The sequence below is a fragment of the Cololabis saira genome, chromosome 9 (assembly GCF_033807715.1).
Source record: "Cololabis saira isolate AMF1-May2022 chromosome 9, fColSai1.1, whole genome shotgun sequence".
Taxonomy (NCBI): domain Eukaryota; kingdom Metazoa; phylum Chordata; class Actinopteri; order Beloniformes; family Belonidae; genus Cololabis; species Cololabis saira.
In genome coordinates, this window is record NC_084595.1 from 30,065,914 (window position 1) to 30,088,086 (window position 22,173).

At 38.9% G+C, this 22,173-nt stretch overlaps 1 protein-coding gene across 1 annotated transcript in view; it reads right to left on the bottom strand.

Annotated features, from left to right (window-relative positions):
* ank1a (ankyrin 1, erythrocytic a) overlaps positions 1-22,173 on the bottom strand; it is a 98,708-nt gene that overhangs the window by 44,890 nt on the left and 31,645 nt on the right. The window contains exon 2 of the mRNA XM_061729180.1: positions 13,272-13,364. Within this exon, the coding sequence (XP_061585164.1) occupies positions 13,272-13,364 (93 nt within the window). The remainder of the gene's footprint in view (positions 1-13,271; positions 13,365-22,173) is intronic.

Consider the following 22,173-nt stretch of genomic DNA (forward strand, 5'->3'; position numbering starts at 1 on the left):
AAAAGATGGGCAAAAAAAATTGAAGGGATGAAAATATTAAATCGTGTGTAGATGAAAATGAGGATTTACCATAAAGCTGGCATACTTTAATAAACTTAGTCAATGCCTACAATCCCCTATCAAATGTACTTGTCTTCAGTCTCAAATATCAGTTTCTCCTTTACTGAAACATTATGCGTCACAATGAGCCAGTCTGTTGAAGAGGTTAGTTCTTCATGTAGATTTATGTATGTACAGACCAACATTATTTGAAACATGTTCCCACCTATTAAAAAGTCTGAAGGGCTAAGATAGCATCTGGGAAACATAAGTTAATCTTATTTTAATTTCTTTCTCAAGTTTTATCTGATTAGCGTTAAGTTATCGATGATCCCAGAACAGCCAAAGAATACAAGATGATATTACTTTGCGCTATCCCACAGTCTTACCAGCACACTGCGTGCTCCTCTGTTGAAATTCCAATGCAAAGGTTGTTTATTTGCAACTTATATTTGCAGAGTATTGAGTAACATAATGGAAGCAAATAAAAAGATGTCAGACAAGAGACGATTCTGATAATCCTGAACTTAAATAACAGCGTTGCAGAAATAACTCAGACAAAAGCCACATTTCTATGAGTTGCATCATCAACTGTACAGTAAAATATAACAAAAACCTCTTCTATTATTTCGGGCAAACCGTGGAAGAGACAAATGAGCAGTTGAACCTTTTTAAGCACATATTCTGTGTTGATTTTACCTGTGTAGGCTTCAGTGATCGTCTTCACTGGAGCCACACAATAAAACTCCTTAACTGCCCCACTGACCTCTAGTTTACTTACCACGACTAATTCTGGGTGACATTATATGATCTTAACACTAGGCAAAGGGACAAGTGAAGACAAAAACAAGAGGAGGAAAACATACCCTGATAGACACACTCAAACAGACGCACTTCCACTAATCTTGTCTGCATATGCATCACAACCCCCAAAGACACTTCTGAGCAACCAAGCGAACTCTGAAGCTGCGATAGGAGGCTCCGTCAAATGAGTTTAATCAAAATAAGCTGTGTTATTAAAACTCCATCCTTTCTTTAGAGCTATTAGCAGGTTCATCTATATGCCGTGAATGTCAGATCCATTTAGCAAAGGACACAACCCATGTTCACATTCATTATTTTGTAGTTTAAAACAAGATCACCAGAACAGTTAATCTGGACGGATGGAAAAAAAAGAGTCTTAGCAAACAAGGAGACATGTGTACACAATAAAAGCAAACTAAAATCAAATAGCGGAAGAGTTTAGATGAATATATCATTATTCAGGTGAGAAAAGGCCCAGAAAGGGAGGCAAAGACAGGGAGCACTGGCAGGTACATTACAGCTGAGGAAATGCACCTCAAGACTTTATAAGAAAACTAAACATAAAAAAAGGAATGCAAACATAATAAAAGCAGGATGGGGATAAAGTAGGAGAAACATATGAAAACACAGAGAGAGTGATAGGACAAGAGGTGCAATCAAAGCGCAGCAGGCAGAAGGCAAGATGGAGAACAGCAGAGTTTGTGGTACTCACTCCAAAAGTGACGGTCTTGACTGGCATGCCTGTTGGCCCTCCACTCTCCCTTTCTTATGTTTTCTGTTTCTCTCAAACACACAGCTGTCTTTTCTCTTGCCCCCTGCGAGTGCTGTAGTACAGGGTATCCAGACCCCCTTACACCATAAACACACACACACATGGCCAGACTCACACACTTGAGTAAGCATGGTGGGTGGAGAGACAGGGGAGGGTGGGGGCTCAGTGGACGGGGGCCAATGTGTTTATCTCTGGAGGAATGCTGCCCGTATCTGAAGACACACATTTTACGCACAGCTAAAAACAAACAGGTACTCCAAAGTCTCCCCGTCATCATTTCCTGACAAAATTCTGGTTCCTGCTCATTAATGTTCCCCTCATTTTTATAGCTTTACCTTGATATTTTTCCCCCTTATCTACATCTTTCCCCTATGTTTTTTCAATCTTTTTTAACTCTCTAAGTTCTGCTGTCCATCCCATCTACTCTGCACCATTCACATTTATTACTCACTAACACCCTGCACAGCCCCCACAAATCTTTATCCCCCCTTTCACCTGTCCCTTATTCCCGGCGTCACGCCCATCTCTGTGTCTTCTGTATGTTTTGTGACAGCCAGACAATCCATTTTTTAAACAGAGCAGGCAATAGCAGAATGGTGAGGAGTTACTGTGGTGAATGGGTGTCTTTTTTTGCAGCGGGTCTGCTTCAGACCATGAGGTGACTTACAGTGACAAAGCGCTCGGTGGTGGTGTGTATGTGTCTGTGTGTGCATGTGTGTGCATGTGTATGAGGATGGGGGGGTCGGTCCTGCTACCACCCATGACAATGGGCCAGACACATGGGGTATTGTGGGGGGTGAGGAGGGGGGGCGGCGGCATGGAGGGACCAGCCTCTCAAAGGGCCCTGCCTCTTTTAATAAAGCGTCTGTCATTCCTCACTTGAAAAGGCCCCCTTTTCTCCCCATCTCCCCCCCTCTCTCCCTCTCCTGGCTAAATGCTGGGAAAAGCACATTGCTGCCAAAACCATGCAGAGGGATAAATGCTAGTAGAAGAAGGAAAGGAGGGGGCATAGCAAAACGAAGGCTATACACTACTCAGTACCGCTGGACCGTGACCTGGTCAAAAACATCACGTGGATGTTGGTCCTGTCCACAGAATTGAGTTTAGATGGTGAGAGCTCCAGTGAAACCGAATGTGGGGCAGAGAAGTACAGACACTAATGTCCATGAAGACATGACAAATGATCTTGTGGTCCTCAAAGAACACAGACATAAACATCTTCTCACAAACCCAGAGGAGAATGACTCGTTCACGGAGCAGAAGGATAACCTATTTGGTCCTAATCAATAAGACACTCTTAAGGTGTGGCAGATTTAAGTGAATGATGAAAATCTAAGTTATAGCCTACCTCAACTCTTGTAGTTGTCTTGGTGCTGCTTGGATGTCGGGGTGTGTGTGGCTCAGGGCAGGAGTGAGCCATCCACTACATGAAGTGGTAAGTGCTGTTTGTAGCAGTGTCCAGGGACAAGACACTGAACCCAACACTAATCATGATGCATCATCATGTGAGTATGTGCGACAGCAAAAGAACTATAATGTGTGAGCTAAAGTAAAGGGTTTGAATGTATGTGCAAATACGGCCAATAAAGATAACCTAATCAAGGTTGTATTTTCATTTATTAAAAAACTCCCAATGCAACAGCATTCAGAGAATGATCTTCTGTATTTGTTTCGAAACAACTGTCAGGCATCCTGACGCAGTCAAGAAGTTTCTGTTTCCTCAGAAAATTCCTCTTGTTAAATCGGGTCATTGTGTATGTCGCTTTCATTGTTTGATGCGATTATTTTTATTTTTTGGATATTATTTCGTAACCCAGTTTTACTGTCCGTTACTGTTTGGTTAGGTTTAGACAGCAAAGCTACTTGGTAATATCTTAGAAATAAAAAAATCTGGGTTCACAAAGTCTCTTTCATAACCTTAACTGCATGAGGAAAATGCTCTTATTCATTCGTTTCTCGGTTGCCATGATGATAAGTCCCACCCATCTATGTCCCAAAAAATGTAAGGATCTAATCATTTCAGAGTTGACTGTAAAATTACTTTTGGGCTGTGTAGCCATGTAGCTATTATACATTTATCCTCAAGACTAGACTGAATATATCCTCGGTCTTTACCAATAGATGCATGTTAGGAGAGCATCTATAAAAGGGTAGTATGACCGTAGAGAATGACAAAGCAAAAGCAAAACAAAGCAAAAAGCCTTTCAAAGCACAAATGAAACTTTTGTGCATTCATAGATTCTGGATTTTTCATGAGAGTAAAACGTGAGAAAAGTATCTAGCCTATGCATGATGTGACATGACTGTGAGCTGGACTAAAACTAGGCTCTATTTCTACAACAGCAAGCAATTACCGTGTATTGTATAATCCCTTAAAGGGGCAGGGATCTCACTAACTCAGTATGTGTGGCTCAGTGTGGTTTCAGGTCATTATCAAGTGTAGACTACACATCTATTTTGTAACAGGGTTGATTTAGGTTTGAGAAAGACGTGCCCTCTGCACCCTGTGTCAAGCTCCTCTTGTAGGCAGGATAAAGGGTTGACGCTGCCCACACGTGCTGCTAGTTGTGGTTAATAGCGCATGTCATGATGCTGCAGAGGATGGAGAGCCGAGCTGAAAAAGTGAGGGAGAAATCAACACCAGTGGTCTGTTGGCTGCCTTTTACTCACTCTGCCTTTCACAGATTCACACAGTGACTGACACGTCACAGATGAAATACATTTGATTAGGGCTTTATGGATCATATCTCTGCATCTCTGTCAGTCAAATGAATTATGAGGTTTTTTTGTATCCATGTACAACCAAAAGTCCCTCTAGTGGCAGCAAGATACTCTGCAGACTTGGTCTGCAGCAGCTTCAAGAAGTGTACGTGCTGGGTGGAGATGATTACTGCATCACTGGCGCAAACCTCACACACAAAAATACACACTCTCACACACACACACACACACACACACACACACACACACACACACACACACACACACACACACACACACACACACACACACACACACACACACACACACACACACACACACACACACACACATTTAATGCCTTATCTTGTACTTGAGCTCCTCCACAGCAGCTACATTAAGCTGGCCTGGCCTCTGAACTGCCAGAGGAGTGGTTTAACTCAGCATTAACAGCACCGGGTACTGCCTCCACTCTGCAGACAGATTACATATCATATGTTAGTGCACACGTGACACTCTCCCATTTCTGCATCTGATCACATACAGTACATGGCACATACAGCTGCCTAAGCATATGCGCACGTGTCTTAATGTGACAAAGCCAGATTAACCTGTGAAAGACAAAAACAGGGAGTTAGAAATGATCAAATACTAGGAGAGCAGAAAAGATTAAGGCAATAGAGAACGACAGCAGCAATATGTCGGATCTGCCTTTGGACTTCATGGAGAGCTGGAACTCCAGAGTAAAAGATGTTTCGGGGGAAGAAGAAACGGCACCAATGTAGCAAGAAACTTTCTTCATACCTTTTCAGATTTCCTTTTCTCATGTTTGCACTGTGTCTGAGCGCTTTCTGTGAACACGGCCTACCACAGTTTTCAATAAAGCTCTGACCATCGGTCACATCATGGCTTCACTCAGCATCAGAGAGAATCCGAGCAGCCAAACCATAACTATCAATCTGGTTATCACATGCAGAGCTGGAGTGATCCAAGATCAGACTAAATTCAGAATGTGTATACACTCAAATCCCAACTCCAGTAGGTTAAGAAGTTCACACAAGTCAGACATAAGTCAGTTAAAGTGGGTTATGATGCACTTGTAAGCTGTGGATCAGCGGGCAGAGTGGTCATCCTCCAAGTGGAAAATCAGCAGCTCCTCATGTTGAAGCATCTCTGGGCATAACAATGAATCTCATTATTGTTTCCAATATGCCCATTGGTGGTGATAATTCATACACAGTAAACTGAATGTGAAGTCCTTTGGAGTGTATGTGTGAATGAGGGAGAGACACCCTGTGTAACTGCTTACTAGACTCTAAATAAACTACAAGAATAAAATAAAGAAGCCAAATACATAGTATAACCATTCTATTTAGAGTCCTCCAAGAGTTTGAAACATATTGTCTCTTCTGATAAAGATGACAGATGACAGATGCTGTAGCATATTACCATTCTGTCCATTCTTTTCAGGACTTTGCAGGTGAGTGATTACAGCAGTTCAGTTACATCCATTTATCCTCAGCCAGGCCACATATCTTTCTACTCAAAGTTTTTTCTGCAATTTATTGAGTTTCTCACAATCCCATGAGGATCTGTCAATTTTATTCTTTACAAGGGGGGAAATGACTTCTCGGATAATCTCAAACATTGCAGCCAAACCGGGAGTCTAAAGAAAAACACCTTGATTCTATGCTTGGCTTAAAAGCAACCAATGGTTGGTTTAAAAGAGGTGAAGAATCTTGGCAGCTGCATTAGTCTCAATTAAAGCTATATTACTGATTAGAACTCAACTAATACTGGACTTTAGAGGCAGAAAATACTATATTAGTATCAAAAAAAATCCTTAATGTGGATGACAGAGTTTGAAAATGAAAATATTTTAATGAGAATTCCATAAATTTGAAATTGTAAATAGAACTACCGGTATATCAAACACAAATATTGGGGCACTTTATAGCCAGAAGATACATTTATCGTAAAAACTAAAATTAATAGAAAAAAGAAAAAAAGTTAATTATTGCTTGTCCAGTACTTAATGTACTGGACAAGCTGCATATGCAGCTTAGTACATTGTTTGTTAAATCTGTCCGAAATTCAGCCTTACAGCAATCTATGACTATTTGTGATGGGAAATTTTCCTTTTTTTTTTTGTCTTGCTTCAGTACAGCTTCTGACTGCAAAGGTGTAGAAAGTAGAAAGTAAGCTGGCTCGAAAGCAAATTATGAAATATGAGAAGGATGGAAAGAACAAGAAGTTAACAGCAAAGCTGGAAGAAGACTTAGCTTCAGTGTTAATTGTGATGGTAAATAATCGTTGTCCTAGAACTCAAGTCTCAGCGTCTCATTGTTTGTGCAACATTCAGTCTTTATCCACAGTTTTTTTTTGGCAATCTGATGGCATCTTCGTCCACTCATTGCTGAGTCAGTCTCCTTTTATGTCTTAGTTAACAATTAAATACATATTTATTTTACTACACTGCTTCCCAGTTTAACAGTTATTACATTTTGCTCAGACAGATGCTGAGCTGTTTGTTATAAACAAGACTGACTTACAGTACAAATTAATATTAAATGTTAGAAAAATATTTTTGTCCATTACGGTGCGCAAAGTCTAAATAAAGCTTTTTAAAGCCACCTTCAATCACCTAAATTACTCATTTCAACAACTTTAATGCTGCCTTACATACTTAAATATCCACATACACACTCACATCAACTCATAACATACACACATTCCCCTTAGCTAAAATACACAACACAGACATACACGCATATGCAGCTCCCAGTAACTTTACAGTACATGTGCAAGCATACAGTTCAGGCAGCGGTATACTCAAATTGAACAAGGTCATGCACTCCGTCGCCCAACAATATAGGAAGGCAAGTGCTGACTTGATAGTGAGAGCAGCTGGTCAATAAAATAAGGTAAAAGCTAAGTTATAAGCAGGATGTAAAATCAATTAACAAACACTTTGGAGCTACAGATGATGGCATATTTAAGTTAAGTCCATTTTCATATGTGTATTACTCCACAGGTAAGTATGGAGGCTGAGGTAGACCTAAGATATAAACCCTTCTGTTACACAATAAAATTACAGGCATATTCATTTATTACAATCCACTGGTAATATCTTCTTTCATTAAATACCCAGTAGGGAATTTTATTTTGATAACCAAAATAGTTACATGTAATCTGAAATGTATTGGCTCTGAGAATGTTCAAAAGCTTTCCTCTTTTCCTCCCATGTTTTGTAGCCGCCTCCCAAAAAACTTGAACATTTGATAGCACTGGGATGTACCACTGTCGACTTGTGTGGACTAAAACAGTCGTTTTGTTTGCTTTTATTGGTGAAAATTATATTTTATGTCAAGTGTTTAAATGATTGAAACCTTTTAATATTCTCTTTTTGTTCTTTTAAAAAGAGAAAAATAAATAGTAGGTAAAGAAAGAACAAGTATGTTCAATAGTTGCTCATGTATGGCCTACTTTAATGGTTTCCAATAATCACATGAAAGCATATAAAAATGACAGAATATTAAAGATACAGGATTATTTAACTTTCCTCTTCTGATCTGTGTTGAAAAGGTTTTACACAGAAATGTCAAGTGCGTCTCTGAATCATTTAGGGGATCTGCTATTTTTAATCTCTGTTGCAGCTTGATGGCTGTATTCTCAGACAGACCACTGGGTTTTCACTGGTGGAAGAGGCACAATAAACTGTGGTCATGGCACTCACTTTATACACACTTGGAAAACTGCAGGGCTGAACCGACTGTCCATCGCAAAGGAGGTTCCTGCAGTTTTCAGGCACTACAGCAACACCTTTTGGAGTATACTTCCACCTTTACCATGCACTCTGCACATTCATCTAAAACACATGCACATGCACGCATGCATGCACATTGATTTTCACTCAGTCTCTCTCTTTTTGTAAAGATGACATTCACACAGAAAATAAAAATGATGACTCTTAAGACAGCTCAGGTTTTGAGTGAAAAAATTTTGCTTTTGAGAAGATAAACCAAAGAGAAAACAATACTAAATCATGGGTGAAGGAACACAATAAATGAGATAGTTTGAAGTCAAATAAACCTAGTTGAATTCTTAAAAAATAAGGCAAGTTGAATAAATATAAAGACATTTAAGGTGCAAAATTAGATATTCTGTGAAGTTTAATCTGAGAGAAAAAAAAAAAAATTAATTAGACAGAAATAAAAAAAATATATAGTCATCATGACTTCCTTAAATCATTGAAAGCTATGGAAGAATGTTGAAGTTCTGCCTGCAAATTAATTTGAAACAAAACAGAACATTTGTATTTTAAAAGGTTATTGGTTTCATCAGTTAATGGTCTTCATTAAAAGGAAAAAAGATTTTGATTTCATCCTTATCTAATGAGTTATTGCCCTTTTAAAAAAAACTGCTACAAGTGTGACATAACTTTTAATCTTGTAAACTGTTATGCAGGACAGAGTGATGGACATCACAAAGGTTCTTTCATTCTGTATCAGTTTTGAACAACTAAAGTTGAAAATACTTTGAAATTTCTATACAGCATTATATGTACTGTATCTGCGTTTGAAGGAGTCTTTTAAATTAAAACTACTTGGTGTGACTCCATTGAAAGCATTCTTTTTATGCCAGTTTGTTCCCACAAGCCATCTAATTGTTGCAAAAAACCACTAAAGACCAGTCCCTGATGGGTCAGCAGGACAAGGAAAAGCTAGCTCCTGTGTCTTCTTCCTGAAGTTGGTATGAAGCCAACTGAAACAGTATTACAAGACCTCTGCAATCTTGTACAACAGCAGTACACCTTTAATCTGAACGCTGTGAAGCTGGAATAAATAACCCTTGGACAAAAATGAGAGTTACAATATTTGAATATGGCATAGCCTTTCACATGTAAATTGCTCTCTGCCCCCCATAGCTGAAACAAATTACAGCCAACTGCTGGTGGCTGGATATGAATGGGTTTCCTAATGTAGTCCACATCTACAGTTGGCTGGGGAGCAGCTGGAAAAGAGAAACTGAGACGCTGGAAAATTTATGTGACAGTGCAGAGTGTGACAGTTTGCTTTTTTTTCCCAAATTGAGTCTACCATGCAACCGCACTGTGACGAATGGGGCTTGGCTCTCTGTGCATCTGTCTCCAAGGACTTACTGAGGGGTAATTAGAGCTGTGGGATGATAAGGGATATTATCCAAACCCACTAGCTATTGATGGTGGCAAAGGGGGTGAAGCCTTTACATAGGCCTCTGACACCTTCCAAGCATGAGTTACAGGAAAGGGTGGGGTACGATTTGATGAAGTATTATATTTTTGTGTAAATTACATCAGCCCCCGGGGAAAGAGTCATGGTTTATGTGACCTGTTTCAGTGTAAGGGAGGTTTTATATCACCAAGCTGCAGACCAGCAAATCTGCATGAAGCTGCCTCATGGTTTTGAATGTATTAGTTCAGAATGCCGATAATAATAAAATCTGATTAGAGTAAACTTGTGGTATAAAGCAAGTTCATCTTTAATTTATTTAGCTTTGGCTTTGCTCCTTTGTCTATAACAAACAGTTTTTACCACATGTGAAAACACACTTATCAGCCACACCATAGCTTTAAGTATGTGCTCCTTTTGTGCAACAAAAGCAGTTCTCTAACTTCAGGTTATTGACATGGAGCTGCTGTGTTGTTTTGTGCTGTCTGGCATCAAAATGTCAGCAGTGGATCCTTTGAGTCATGTGTACTCCCGGGTGGGGCCCCAAAGAGTATTTATTGGTTATTGGTGAACTGTGATTGCTGAGTTTGGATGGCTTTGGATGCAGCTACAAGTATTCGTAAGCAGTTTGTGTCATGGTACCGCCCTGGATCACTTTAAATAATAAAGTTGTAAAATCAGGGCTGATAGGCGTCTTAAATACCAGCATTCAGTTTACATACAAATATCTAATTTAACATTTTACATACTATGTTTGTGGTGGTTAACTCTGCACTGTGAAGTTTTCATGTGCGGCGTTGAGTTATTTGCTATACTCAAAGTGCAGTCACTTATAGTTTTACTTACACAAAAACATCAGATAAATGGATCGGGTTTCAAGGCTGGTTTATTTGGAACCTGTCCAATGATGGGATAGATCTACAGGCAAGATTTAGATCAACATCATTGTACAGCAAAAGCACTGGTGAAAGTTACCAAGGACTTCCTCATGGCCCGAGACAGTGGACTTGTGGTAACACTTGTCCTTGGACATAGATGCATTTGATATGATCAATAACAACACTGCATTAAAAAGGCTTGAATGTGTCATTAGGATCCAAGAAACCCCATTAGCTTCGTGGTAAGTGATAATTATCTGACAGATTTTCACTCAAGTTTTCCCCTGAAGCTTGAGTCAGTCATGGCGTTCCGCAGGGCTTAGTTCTTGGGTCATTGCTTTTTGCTATATATAGCTTTCAGTAGGAACTAGTTTTTGTTGGCATAACCTAAACTATCATTGCTGTGCAGATGGAACTCGGCTATAATTATCCATGAAGCCAGATGAGACCTGTAAACAAGCTGGACTACAAAGATGACTTAATGACAGAAAGACCTAAATGGCTGTTGATTTCCTGCTACTAAACTCAGATTTTGATTGTTGTCTTTGGAACTAAGCACCTCAGAAATCCTTTAATAACACTGGATGGCATTACTCTATAGGGAGGAAAATCTGAGTTATTTTGACTAGGATTTGTTTTGTAATTACAATGAGGTTTTTAGAATTGCTTTCTTTTGCCTTTGTCATGTTTTGAAAATACAGAAAAAAAGCTTCAAGATGAATTACTGTAATAGTGAGGTCTCCTAAATAAATACAGATTTAAATCTTTACCTTGCACATTGATAAACTGTGCTTAATGTTTACCATGTGCATTTAAATGTTTCTTCAGGAAGTCCTGACGAGGTTACAGTCAGGTTAAATGATGGGGTTTGGCTCCTAAAGGTGGTTTTTCACTTTTAGTGTGTTCTGGGCACAAACATGATGTTTGTATGTCTTTGCAGTCTATAACCTTTTCCAAAACAAGACTCAGACACCTTAATCCTCATTGAATTCCGTCAACCCATGTGCTGCCTGTTTTTAATTATTATTATTATATTATTTAATTAAATCAATACGTTTTTTCTAAAGAAAATCACTTTACAGAATATTTATTGATAATGCCAACTGAAGGACTATATGACCTTTAATAATAATCTGATGACATCTGTAGATAAATCCTGATAGATCAAAATAAAAATAGTTAAATATAATCTTTCACACACTCAGGGAAAGGGAAATTAAAAATAAAAACAAATGCTCAGTGCACACACATTCAAGAGCAACGCCAAGGGAAAGACTCCATATTGTTGTAGGTTGGGCTGTTTGTGATGATGATTTACACAGTTACTAACTTGCCTTTAGTTTTTCCCCCACATTCTGTGCTAAATGTGTTCTCTAGTAACTGTATGTTCTCAAATCTTGGCTCTTCCAAATGGAGAACAAAATAATTTTGTCTTAGTAAAATTTAAACCATTGATGCTCCTGACTGATTGGGAGCAATATGGAGATCACAAGAATAGGTTTAGGAGGTTGACATAAGAGCAAAGGGGGGAGCTGGATCAGAGGGGAAATCATTGGGTACAAGAGTCGTCTGGAACAGGTTTCCAAGTAGCCTCATTGCCCTTAGATGATCACTCCTCCAGTAACTGAGAGTGGATTCAAGATCATCTGTTGTACAGGTGCAATAAAACCTTTGGTGAACGTATCCCAGACTATTTAAAAAGATAAACAGACAAAACACAGGCACAGCACGTGATGAACAGTGTCAAAGGAAATACACAGGGCCACAATACACAACACTGACACATCAAAGGTGTAAAGGCATGCACAGCCACAACATCTAGTGCACCCAACAGGGACGTCACAGTTACGTGGACACAGACTGAACCACAGATACAAGACAGGCCAAAACACAGACGGGCATTCAAGTCATGCTTTAGGCCAAAATACAGACTCAAGCCATGCAAGGAAGGAAACGAAGCATGCATACAAAGTCACTGATAAGAACAAATAGCTTGACCCCCAAACACAAACACGTGCCTCCAAATTTCCTCTCTCTCATACACATACATTCTCCCTGTCCCTCTCTCTCTCTCTCTCTCTCTCTCTCTCTCTCTCTCTCTCTCTCTCTCTCTCTCTCTCTCTCTCTCTCTCCCTCTCTCTCTCTCTCTCTCTCACATACATACACACACTTTGTTTTAACCGTAAACACGAACACAGAATGACACAAGCATATTTTATCAATCTGAAGAACCCACAGGAAAAATACTTGATGACTTCTACCATCATCTATCGTCCCTTCTGTAATGTGTGGTGAGAAATACTTAATTTAGCAAGTAATGGAGACCTACTGGAAACTTCAAATCTGTGTAAAATATATCAAAGCTATAGAATATTTTGCCCGTGGACTCTTGCCATATAATATGCTGCTTCATTTGAGAGAAATCACAGACACTGATAAAGATATTCTTGTAGATACAGATACACACTTGTGTAATTATGTGAAACTTAGAGAAAGAAAGAAAGAAAGAAAGAAACAACATAAAGCAAAAAAACTAATGAAAAAGAAAATTAACATCAGCAAGTTAGTTAATATCAAGCAATAACGGGAACAAAGGAAAAGCTCCAGCCTGATCCCAACGACACCTGAGTGAATCAGCTCACGTCACAACAGCAACACTAGAAAGTTAAAGGAACCAGAACTACAATACCAGAAGCAACACAACAAAAACAAGAAAGATAAAACAACAACAACAGCAGAACAACAACAGTGACACAAACTTCAAGTGACAGATACAGGATGATCATAAATACTTAAAATATAAATATATAAATACATATAGATACAAAGAGATAGGAAATGCCAGAGATACGTGTTGCTGATATTTACTTCATCATCATAGTGCCATACTCCTTGGCCATCCGGCATCTCAGAGCTCACACTACTGTCCTGATCGATTAGCCAGCGATGCACAGCGTGGGCCTAAAAGGACATACGACATAAAGACAGAGCCCAGTTAATCGTAACAGTGAGATGCAGCGATGGAAAGACAGAAAAAAAGGGGAGGGAAGGTAGAGGAGAAGGAGAGGAGAGCTGCAGAGCGGCCAGAACACAATGGCAAGGAAGTGGAAAAAGATTCAGAGCAACAACTAAACATTAGTGAGATATAGAGAGAGAACAAGATGGAGGTAGAAGAGAGCAGGAAAAGGGTCAACCCCACCCCGCTCCACCCTGTCCCATCACACCTGGATTATTTGCCCAACACCTGCCCCCCTAAAAAAAACAACAACAAAAACCTGTGGGAAACAGGTCAGGTTACAAGTGGCATGAAAACAATGGAGGAATGACGCAAGAACATCACAGTGACGGTGATGGATCTGGTGTTGATGGTATGTTGCTCACAGATGGATCAGCTGTGTCACTGTGGAAAAATGCTGCGTACTTACTGAAGTAAGTTAAGATTCCCTCGTAGGACCCTTGTGCAGTGGCATCTGTAGTGTACTTGCCTTCAATTCTCACATACACATGTGCAACTACAAATGTGCCGTACAAAACATACCTGTATCACGTAGACAGTACGCCCAAAACAACCTTTTCAATAGTCACGTATAAAAAAATATATACAGACTACAATACAAAGTGGAATTGTCAGTATATTTCAGCAGTTTCATAGCAAAGAAATACTATTTTCCCTCATAATATAATATGAGATGGGCTGTATTACAGTAAATGTACAGAGAGTATACAAAAGGAGGATTGTCATAAGCAACAATAATTAATAAAACAAAGAAGCCAACAAACGAGGTCAACTGAGTCCCACAAGTCTGCACCTCTCAGTAAATGACATTCCAATAAAACTGTCAGTTGAGAACTCTGAAGCTGTGTTATCTTTTAAAGAGTGGTGTTTTTTATCCGTGACTAATACAGCCGCTACCTGGTAACTAACAGCTATTTTGTTTGGCAAAAAATTTGGTCAAAACTTTTTAGGATAAGAAGATAAAGACCTTAGTGGTACAAGATGAAGCAGAACTAGAAAAGGCAGGGTTGAATGCTGCCATGCTGAATGAAGCTGAATGAAAAGACGAATGAAAGCTACATTTTGTAGTAGTAAGGTGTCAAAGATGACAAAGTTTTTCAATAATCGCTGAATATTACTCATTTTCAAAGGTTAATATTTCAAAAACTACAAATTATTTAAAAAAACTGAACCATTTGGTAATAGTTTAAAGTCTTTTGACTTGTTTTAAGTTCGAACTGTGACTTTTTTCTTCTGCTTTTAAACAACTTTACTTTTTGATGTTTTTATTTAAAGCACTTTAAATCGTCTTGCACATGAAATATTTTATACAAATAAATTTGCCTTGCATTGCCTTGCAACAGCTCGGTCAAATCAACTATCACCTCCAATAATTTCAGGACCCTTCCAAGTTGACTAACAGGATCACTTGCAAATATCGAAACAAGTGCTACCAGAGCTGAAATGAGAACTAGTGCGGATCCACTGGAACCTGCGGTCACTTGGCCTTGCAGTCACTCGTGGGTAGGGATGGGAATTGATACGATTTTTACGATTCCAATTCCATTTTCAATTCTGCTTAATGTAACCTACAGTACATAGCTGATTCACCTTTTATTGTGGCGGGTCTGACGTGAGCTAGAGGTGAGCTTGAGCTCCCCAGCTGTGTGCAGTTACTGCTGTCTTGTTTGCGTTTGGTGAATTTGCGGCGCAATATACATATATAGATATCTATATATATATATATATATATGAATTAATTTAGCTGATTGCTTCAGCAGTGTTCCTCCTGACGACTACTCGGCGGTCAGGTCCCCCCCCCATATTGTATGCCCTGTGTCAATACACCCAAGATGGCGCACTACCCGATCACCGCAGCATTGCGGTAGGAACTATCACGAACCATTTTTTTTCCTTTTATAAAACTGTTGTTTTTGGATTATGGATTCACCTCACTTGGATTATTGACCGAATTAGTAACTCATATTATGCACATGGACCATGGATTTCCAATTATAGCAACACCGCTATATCACTGGACTAGCTGACAATCTTGGGTGGTATCAGGGCTGGTTTCTTTTTATTATTGTTGTTGTAATGTTATATTCATTTTGGTTTGTTCTTTTTTATCAGTAATACAAGTACTTAAACGTATTTACCGTTTTCTGGTGTCTTTATTCACCCACTAAGGCTCCGTAGATGAACTTACTACTGGTTAGTATACCATACTTGGTTACATTCAGGCACTTAGCCTAGTAAGCATTACATTAACGATCCGGTTCTTTGTCGATTCCCTCATCGATTCTCATTTAGAAAAAAAGGACAACAATGAGACAAATGGCGCTTACATGATCGGCAGTGTTCCTTAGTTAATTAGTTACCTGCAGTATTATTAGCCAAGGACATGCTAACGTTGCTGCTGCTGGGTTGAGAATTACTGAAATTCATTGATTGTTATTGCATGCTGTGCATGCAAATGTTTTAGCATGTTGATAGTATTTCCTTCCTTTGAAGAAATATTCATTTGGCAAGTATTGAAAGTTGCCCTGTTGTCATCTTTTTTACTTGTTTTTTTTTTTCTCCATTACTACTCGTTGTAGGTCTGGCAGGCCTTGTTTTGGATGCTGTTTTGATAGCAACATCTGAAATGGGGGTGTTTGTGCAGGTTTGATCAGAATGGATGTAACGTAGTACCATTTAACATAACAGGCCAGCATACACTACGCCAGGCAAGCTAATATAGCCAATTTGTAGTAGCTGAACTAAGGTAGGTATGTTTCAGCTGGCTTCCAGGCCTTTTGCCCATTTGCAACATGCTGCCATGCAGTATGATAAAATGGAGGCTTAAAAAATGTCCTTTAGAGAACCTGAGGGTAATGTCGTTGGGGGTTTCTCCATTTTTTTCTTACACAGCCTATACACCAAACACGTTCTCTCAAACTGTACCATACAAGTTTGGAAGTTAACGTTGACATCACTTGTTTTGTTGTCTGTCATAGGAAGTTAAACTGAACCAATTGTAAAATTTCCAAAACATCCAGTTAACATATCTCCTAAGGAGTCTATGGATTGTAAATATTTGCTATAATACTGTAATCACAAATAGTAAATGAGACATGACTGTACAAGTGTGCATTTAAACACATTGTTCAAGGTTTGCATTCAGGGTCCCTGTATGCAGTATGCATGCAGTAAATGCAGGAGCTCCCCTTGACATTTTCCATCTCCCACTTCTTCCCCGAGACAGACAGACAAACAGCAAAGTCTGCTCAGGCTCCCTCAGCTGAGAGTCAGATCAAGCAAATACTGCCACCAGCTCCAGTCTCGGTCACCCTGAAACACACATGCTAGCACACACTCAACAAGCCCCATCTGTTACTCTCGGCTCTTGTCGTGTCAGCACCAAAAACAACTGAACGCAGCTCCTTTTGTGACACTTGCCACCTCTTTGCAGCAGAAATACTTGTCAAGATTTGCAAAAGGGTGAAACCCAGAATCCAGGGAATAATTATCCTGTCACTGCTGCTATGGCACATTCACTATTTACTACGCGCAAGCAGTTTTACAAAACATATGTTTTTAAGATGCAGTGATGCAAGCGTTCATACGATTGACCATTTAGCACAAAAGCTGTTAAGAGAAATTACAAGGCATGACGAGGGAAAGTGAGGTTACTGCACAACCACATAAGTATACAACCATCCACACAGACAAGTGAATGTATTTTTATACTTGTAATAACCTGCTACAACCAGTGGTATTGGCTCCTAGTAGAACTCTATACGATTTGCAGTTCTACCATGCACAATTTAATCTTAATAAATAACACAATTTCATATGTGAACGCAAGCCCTAACCAAAAAATAAAAAATAAAAAATGCACTTACAGTTGTAAAAAAAAATTCTATAAGTTTCCTCATCTTCTACATTAATCCCTGAATACAAAGATATGACAAGTACACATGCACCCAGAGATGGAACAGAGCCTTCCACATCAGGCAGTAGGTCTGTGAAGACAGATACTGATTAATACGCAGCAGGAAGCAGATAACACGCTGAGATAGACCACAAGGGCACAGCGAATCAGACGGTGGCAGCAAAGGCCAAAGCGTCTGTTAGGACACCTGAATACAGAAAAAAACAAGCAGCAGGCAGCGACTCAAATGTATGACCAGAAAGCACTAGTTTATTGCATGATCCTCTTGAACTTTTTTAACTTTCACAGTTTTTAACTTTGCATGTCCTTAATCTTTGGAGCATATTCAGAGTGATGCTGCTCAGAGTCACGGCAGCTAGGGGGGGAGGGGTTTGTTTGTGATAATGTGTGTGTGCAGACGTGTGGCTGTGACGCACAGGGGCGTCGACCGCAGAGTATGGGATGAGTTTCCTAGCGTGTCAGTTTAAAAGAATAATTGGATTAAGTAGTAGACGGCTGGTGATGGTAAGGAGAGACGGGGGCAAAGGGATGGAGACTATGGGGAGGAAGGGGGAGACAGACTGAGAGGGGGCGAAAGGTGCTGATAAGTGTAACAGAGCATTTGCTGTGCAGCTTCAGAAAGCCTCAGGACAGTGAGCAGACAATCAGAGGGAACTCAAACCGTTACACTTTAGATTAGAAGGATAAAAGATGAACACAATAAGTCTCTCAACAACTAACTAGCAGCCTCTTGCTATTTGGTATTCAACCAGTATGAGTCATGTAAGAAAAAGAACATAGCCTCATCGCCAAGATAATGCAGCTTATCCTTCACAGTGGCTGCAGACGGCACTGAGGATGAAAGCAAGAAGAGGAGTCAAAGGATAGACACCTCCAAGACACAGAAAGACCCAATTTGAAGAAACACAGTATGAAACGAAAACTGCAGAAATGATTTACATTCACAAAAAAAGAAGAAAAGAACAAACCCAGGACCCCCCCTCCCCCGTAAAAAAGCAACTACAGTACTTCATTGGATATGCTTGTTATAGTGCCACCATCTGGCCGATAGGGAGTTTTTGAATTTACATGGATTCATCATACTGTATTTTGCTCATTTTATGGCATAATAATGGAGACATTTAAAATGTTGCCCAACTGCCATAATTTGTGATGAAAATTTGTGGAAAAAATTATTGAAAAAAACAAGATTACCGCTTGGTAGTTTTAAATATTATTAAATCAGGTCTAAGAAAAAATTAACTAAAACCCCAAATCCTTAAGTAATATGGAAAGGGTAAATTATATATGTATACATTCATATGCAAAAGAAAAAATAATGGTAACCACAACTTAATATTTTGTTGTGCTACCATTATCAGCGGTCACTGCCAGTAAGTGATGCCTGTAGATGAGACTTTTGCACCTCCTAACAGGTATTTTGGTCAACTTTTCTTGAGCAACTGTGTCAGATGGAAAGGGCAGGTTTTCTGTGCTGTATTTACCAGATGTTTCTAAAGATGATCAACAAGATTCTGAGCAGTATTTATATTAGTCTTGACAATGCCTTTGAAACATACTGTAACTAGTAAAGCCAAGATCACTTTCATGGGTACCAACAAATCTGAGCTCCCTATTTCATGATATCCTGTAAACTGCACAATAAATTGTCTATTTATGGTTTTATCAGTTTACTCTATAGTTAAACGGCATGCAAGTATGCATGAGACAATTGCTTTTAATATAATCACTTTTAAGGAGGAATGTGGCTTTATTTTACTGACCTGTAAGGGTAGTAACACATTTGTACACATAATACTTCCACAGAGAATTTTTATTTGAATATGTACTCTTCAATGGTTCTGCACTGTCATATGAAATCACACTGTCTTTAAAAGAACAAGACAGACTCTGCTTCCATAAGAAATTACTTTAACATTAAGAACCAACAACGTGCATTAAAACAACTTTTAATCAGCCTAGGGTGTTTTTTTGTTCTGCAGTGCATCACTTTCTCTCTTGACTATGCACCTTCCTGTCCATTACCCTCAAGTGCAAGATACACATCAAGTTCTTAATGTCACAGGTCCAACTTGCCCATTCGTTCCCTGTGAAAAGCTGACACAGTATCTAATCTAAATGGAACTTACTAAATTATTCAAGTTCTGAGGAGAAAAAAAAATCCAAAGGAGTTCTACCATGAAAGCATTTTCATTTGAGAAGCACATGATAGAGAGCTTCTGAGAATCTTTCAGAATGCCAGAAGTATCTGGTCTCAACTCCTATTTCAATTTTTATTTTTAAACTTATGCCCTAATGTCATAAACTACATGGGTGAGTAATATGAAATGTGTGTATGGTGTATGTAAACTGAACAAGATGCTTGCGATGGAGTTTAAGTTACAGCATGTGTTTTAATCCACAGGTATTTACACGAGGACTAGAAATTGAGAGTTTTCATACTAATGCTGGGTAGCTGCTTTTCAATATAATTCCATGCTGGTTTTTTTTTTTTTTTTTAACACATCATATTGTCATGTACATGTCTTGCCTGAAAATTATTCCTACCTATAGTCTCACATCTTAAAAAAGCGTTGCTATTTGAAATAGGGAAAGGATTTTATGTGTAAACAGATGTGAAAGAGGAGAGGACAGAGAATGTGATTTCCAAAGTGAGAAAGTGCAAAAAAAGAGAAGAAAGAGTTCCCGAACCACCTGTTTAATATTGATGCATCTTTTTCAGCTACTATGACCAGCAATAACCAGCCTGAGCTCTATCAGCTGAAGAGAGGTGGTTTTTTTGAGCGGGCACAGGTGGAACCACCAGGTGGGATGGAGAGAAATGATAGTGCAGTCACCTCTAACCATCACTTCTGCTTTCTTTTCTCATCTTGAGATCTCACTTTGTCTAACTCACAATCTGAGGTCACATTCTGTCACTAATGCACATTTATGTAAAAATAGTTTTCTTTTTACTTTCACTTTGCGTGTGTGTTCAATCTTGGTTTTCGGAAACAAGAAGTCCACAATGTTCTGGCATAGAAACAATAACGCCAGCTTTCCTCTTGACAGTACATGGTCTATATGTTAACATCCAAAGATGATTTATTGATCCCCAAAGGTAAATTATAATTTGCTGTACCACATGAGTAATTCAGGCAGTATTACAGTCAGTTTAAATACGGTAGTTACTTTTGGGTGTCATAGATGTGGGCAGGTACATCTTCTGTGCCAGTCTGCATTACAACAAATGTAAAAACTAATATTGATAAAATAAAATAAAAAGCCTCTTACTGAGCACACTCTTATTTCATCACTGTGATGATTTTTTTTTACAACAAAATATTCAGAATGCTGCATGAAACAAAAATAAATGGGATGCAATTATGTCCCAATCATTCAGGAACCTAATTTAAAAAAAGACAGTACAAACACAAGATATCAAATGTTTCAGAGATTTGAATGCCTTTTAAAAAAACAAAAACCTTTAACTTTAAGTTGCATCTTGTTTATGGAAAAAGCTTTCAGGATCTGAGGAGGCCAAGCGCTGTAAGTTAGAAATGTTTTCTCACTTATATTTGTTATAGGATTTCAGCTGATTAACAGAGCAGTCGTGCATTGTTCAATACCTTTTTTTTTTTTTTTTAAATCTGTGCTGATTACAAGCTGGATAGTTCCTTATATCTAAATTAGACGACACTCACGGTACATGATTTCCAGAAACACATTTTCAGGTTTTTCCTTTAATTCTGTCCCCCACTGAAGAGAGGGCAGAGATGTTCCTGAATCATCTTTACATGTTTTTCATTGCATAGTAGAACTTCAGAACTTGACTAACATTTGTTTTGTAGAGCTGTTCCTGAGTGCATGAAAAGTGCTCGACGGAGCCAATGGTTTATCACTGTCCTGAATCAAACTCCAGTAAACAATAAAGGGTTCCATGTTGTCCACTTGCTTTGGTCTCCTCCTCTACCCTCGCTGCATCTGTGGAGGCCAGAGGTCAGACTGACAGACAGACAAACTGCTTTGAAGATCTCAACAGTGAAGATCTTTAACTCTTGTGCGTCCCTTTTCCTGTCTACATCTGAGTATTCTTATCAGGTGATTGTTAAGTGTGACAGGAGGAGTTTGATTTAATAAAGCAATCTCCTGATTACCGGCTGATACCAATACACATAATGTAAACATTTATATGTTTGCAGTAAAGTTCATTTATTTTATTACCAGCAATTCTCTTCTTCAGGGCATAATATCATTAAACAGCTCATGAATCTGGATGAATTCCAGCGCATAAAGGACAAGGGTGCAAGCCTCAGCTCGACACCTGTGATGGCAGATGACACTGCTACTGTTATTCGTTATTCATCAATAACAGTGTAAAGGGATTACCTTGTGAAACCATTTAGTCAGGAATTACAATATGGAGCTACATTACCAAATGCTACTTTAAAAAAGTGCAAAAAAAAAAAAAAAAAAAAAAACAAACATCTTTTTTTGTCCAGAGGTGGTGTTGACATCTCACTATCATTGTGGACCATCACACAGCGATGTGTATTGTGTTCAGACAAATCAGCACTCCAGGGCTTTTTCTTTTTTCTCCCCTTTTTTGTCTTTTGAAGAAATGGTCACCATGTGTTCCAGACCAGAGATCAAGAGGACAATCCAGACTGTTATCACCATGAGTCCAAAAGGCAAGCTCGGTGATGGTAGGTACGGTGCTGAATCTGGTCATTTACACTTGTGTGGCACTGTAAATGCTGACATGTGCATTTTTTTGTCTTTTTTTTGCACATGCTGCCTTCAAGACCCTATTTTTTTACAGGGATGTCCCATCATTTTTTGACAAGACAATGCAAAAA